A 4,381-nucleotide genomic window follows, 5' to 3' on the forward strand; every position below is an offset into this window, starting at 1 on the left:
TTTTATTTAAATCGTATTAGAAAAAGTTTTTCTTCTTATTAATTACAAAACAGTTTAAGAAATCATACGTTTGAAATACCAAAAAAATTTTTTAAAAAAAATCTAAAAAATCTTTACAGTATTATAGAAGGGGAGAGAGAGAGAGAGAAAAATAAAAATAAAAATAAAAAAAAGAGAGAGAGAAAGATTGACGCACGAAAACGAGAGAGAGGCAAATAAGAGCAGGGCATGTGAAGCTGTGAATATAGTAAGGACGCGTGGTTCCCTCTCCCTTCTTTGTGATTGCTTTTAAGCCCCTTCTTCCCACTCACCTTCCATTTCCAATTCCATTTGGAAAACCTTTTCCAAACCCATCTCTCTCTCTCTCTCTCTCTCTGATTCATTCTTCAATTTTCATCATCAATACTTTCACAATTCTCAACCATCTCAAAAAACCCAAAAAAAACCAAACCTCCTCTCACCCCCATACACAACAACAAAAACAAGGTATACATATTTACATGTCTCATGTCATTTTCTCAATTCATATTTATCCTGTAATATCGCTGAATCACAAAACTGTATTTCACGAGAAATCTCGTGATGACAGTGTAACTGAACCACGAAACTCTCGTGTTTTCATATTATCAATTTCCACAATTTTTCTTTTTTCTTTTTTTACTTGATTTGATTATTATATTTATATTTTTGTTTCAATCCACAGGTATATTGTGAAATTGTGTTTCTTTCAATGGAGTCTGCGATCTCAAACCCGGATTTCAACTTAGAAGACGAAGAGTTGAAGCGAACGAAGCGTAGAAAAACCGAGACGAGAGATCCGGAATCGGATCCAAAACCCGAAACGATCAAATGGAGATCCGAATCGGAGCAACGAAACTACTCCACGAAGCTCGTCGAAGCTCTCCGCCAAGTCCGCCGCAATTCCTCCTCTTCCTCCTCGCCGTCGTCAGCCAAGCTCGTCGGACGACACCGCGAGATCCGAGACGCGGCGAACCGAGTTCTCGCCGTATCGGCCAAAGGAAAAACCCGGTGGAGCCGGGCGATTCTAACGAGTCGACTCAGTTCGAAACTCGCTCACAACAACAACAACTACAACAACACGAAGCACAAGAAAGGAGCGAACAGAGTCGGCGCTAAGGTGACCGGCTGTAGCCGGTTGAGTAGGCCGGAGAAGAAGAGGTTACCGCCTGTGCAAAGGAAAGTGAAGGTTCTGAGCCGGTTAGTCCCCGGTTGCCGAAAAGTCTCGCTGCCGAACCTTCTAGAAGAAACCACTGATTACATAGCGGCTTTAGAGATGCAAGTCCGAGCCATGACCAAAATCACTGAGATTTTAACCGGCGCTCCGGTTAACCGGTTCGCTTCTAGCTAACCCTAATTAAAAAAAAAAAAAAACTTGTAAACAAAGGTGTTTTTACCTTTTTTTTTTTTTTAATTTTTTGTTTTTTTAATATTTTTGTTCCTTTTTTTTTGGTGGATTTATAAATTCATGTATTTTATTGTATACATGACTTTTTCTTTCTTTTCTTTCTTTTGCCGTTACTCTATCTTATCTTTTTTTAATTTTTTAATATTATTTAAAAAATATTTTATTCTTTGATTGAATTGCACATGGTACCTAATTTGATGTTATTTAGTATTAAGACAGGTGGGATAGGATTATGATTGATGGGTCAATAAGGGTTTGTTTGGAAAGTTTTGGGGTTGTGATGAGAGACACTATTGGCACACCAAAAAAAAAAATGTAAATATTTATTTCTTTATTTTCATGTTAGTTTCATACATTTGTTTAAAGTTTTTGTTTTAGGTTCAAAAGAAATTAATAACCGACATAAAATTTAGTTACTTTATTAAAAAAAAAAAGAAAATGAATCTATAGAAGATATACGTTGTTGGTTCAAAGCGACAAATAGACAAACAACACCACATGATAACATAATGTTTATGGAAAAGGGGCTGAATGGTGCATGTTCACACTACAAATTTTATAAATCATAAGACAAAATTATAAATGTTGAAAAAATAAAGTATAAATAGTTCATTGTTTTTGTGCTTGATTTCTGTATTTTGGAATATTCTTATGGAATTTGGGCTACATGGAACATTAATCATTTTGGGTTCAAAGTTGTGCATGGCACCACGTCATAAGCATTGTGTTTTTTTTAAAACATTTTTAACATGTTGTGTGAGTGGGGAAGGGACAGAATAAAACAAGTTGAAATTATAAATTTGAAAAAAGTGTGTGAAAAGTATCAATAGTTCATTGGTTTTGTGGTTGATTTCATATTATAAAGAGACGTTTTTACAGAATTTGGTGCAGTAGGAAAATAAATAATTTTGGGAATGCGAAATAGTTGACATTGTAAATTAAAAATTTTCACCAAACAAGGATTTTAAAAAAAAAAAAGTAAAAGAGAGTGCAAAAACTATTAACAATTCGTTGCCTTGTCCTTGATGCCCATAGAATTAATGGATCTTTATGTAGGATTTGGGACAACTGAAAAAGTGAATTTTTTTTGGGTCCAACTATGTTCATTGCCACATGCAAAGAACACGTTGCCCTTTTTTATTTATTCAAAGATACCTTGGCCTAAGTGGGAAATGGTGGAGTAAGAATTGATTGGCATTGTGAATTTCAAAAAATCACTAAAAAAAACAATCAAAGTTAAAATAAATAACCAAAAAGCAAAGTGTCAAAGGAAGGGGATTCAAGGTTGTCTCCATGTGAAAAGCACCAGATGCATGTTCTTGAGCTCAAAATCTATGTATGTTTTACTTTTTCTCCTTTAGCAATCCTTGTAGTTTTGTGTCAAAAGTGAACCTTATCCTTTCAGTCAAAACAAAGATCATTGTCCTTATCATGCCAACCATATAACAATCTAAAAATTTATCCTCTACTATTTTCACTTGTATTGGTTAGCTAAATTTTACTCTTACATTAAGTTTTTACTGATACTTTTCTACTTCTACTCAGAAAAACAAATAAAGTTGCTTTACCTATTTTTGATGGTAGAATGTTTCCTGATATGGTGTTGACAATTAGATTTTGATGTCTCATTGCTGCTTAACAAGCATTTACAACATAACATGTTTTTGGTGTTTTAAGACTTCCAAAGTTCTTTTTGTTTATTCCCCACTAGGGAAGGAACAAAGATTAAAGGGCAGGTGAATCTTCTGGCAAAAGATAATTCTTCCTGAAATATTTATTGTCCCCTATTGCTTACAACTAATCAAAATAAATGCATTCTGTTCTGAGTTGTTGTAACTTGTAGTCCTAGAATAATTTGCACAAGATTGGAAATAAAAGAAAAAAGGAGGGGATGGTGAAAGTTAAGACTGGGATCCTTTGGTAGATTTGGATAAATTGAAAGATATGAATTGGTAAGAAGTTAACCCCACATTCCCAAAAGTTAGCACATATAGGCCAAATTGGTCTTATGAAAGCCAGCCTCACATCATGTGCCTCAGAGGCCCTACAGTTTCAAGTGCACTGACCCTTAACCCCACCCTCCCACAATGGCATGCATGTGAGTATTGAAACCTTCACATGCTATTTTAAGAATAGGGAAATGCTTGGCTTTTGAAGAAGTTGTTGCTGCTGCTTCCACATTGTTCTAAGAGTAGAACATTATAGGTCCTATCCAAGACCATGCAGTTCTGGGGACCCAAACCCCACCATCATAGAGGTAGAAAATTGAAAAATTAAATAAATAAAAAAATTGGTCACTCTAGGAAAATGCCTTTTTCCCCAATTTTAAGGGCTTACACGTGCACAACTAAGGGTAGCTACCCCATCTGTCAATTTTTATAAATCAAAGACAGATAGGTCTTGAGTGGCATCCCTATCAAAAGGGTTTTTTTTCTTTTCCTTTCAGCCAAAATTGGTCATGATTGTTGAAGCAATTTAAGGACCACATATGTTGTTTTGTTTTTAGGCACTGCCTATCTTGAAATTATTTGTGGTGTGTTCTTCTCTCATTCATTTCTTCCTTTCATACATGTACACCATAATTCCACACATGCATCCATGTGCCTTCATTTAACAAGCCATCTTTTTCCTTTTTCCTGTTCTTTTGTTTTTTTTCTTTTGTTTTCCTTTTCTTGAATAAATCTACAGATGCGCCCAAACAGTTTTTTTAGGCTATGGGCATTACTACAGTGGGAAATTTCCAAAAAAAAAAATGGTCCACTAGCCTAGTTTGTATGGGTTGGCTAGTCTCCGTTGGAAGATATCATACAAGGAATGTGTTTCTTTCAAGAAACTTTTTACCCTTAGTTCATGATGACACCCATTTTAAAGCAAATTTTCTGGACTTTAGGCTAAGTGCTCTTGCATTATTATGGTTTCAAAGGGTAAAAAGTAATAATAATTCAATAGTCATAA

The 4,381-nt window shown here is 34.9% G+C and overlaps 1 protein-coding gene across 1 annotated transcript; it reads left to right on the top strand.

Moving 5' to 3' along the window:
- The first annotated feature begins 349 nt into the window (after window positions 1-349).
- Window positions 350-1,602, top strand: LOC142629486 (transcription factor bHLH149). Its single transcript, XM_075803486.1, has 2 exons — window positions 350-486; window positions 704-1,602. The coding sequence occupies exon 2, from the start codon at window positions 731-733 to the stop codon at window positions 1,367-1,369; it is 639 nt and encodes a 212-aa protein (XP_075659601.1). The 5' UTR covers window positions 350-486; window positions 704-730; the 3' UTR covers window positions 1,370-1,602.
- The last annotated feature ends 2,779 nt before the right edge of the window (window positions 1,603-4,381 follow it).

The sequence above is a fragment of the Castanea sativa genome, chromosome 3 (assembly GCF_040712315.1).
Source record: "Castanea sativa cultivar Marrone di Chiusa Pesio chromosome 3, ASM4071231v1".
NCBI lineage: Eukaryota > Viridiplantae > Streptophyta > Magnoliopsida > Fagales > Fagaceae > Castanea > Castanea sativa.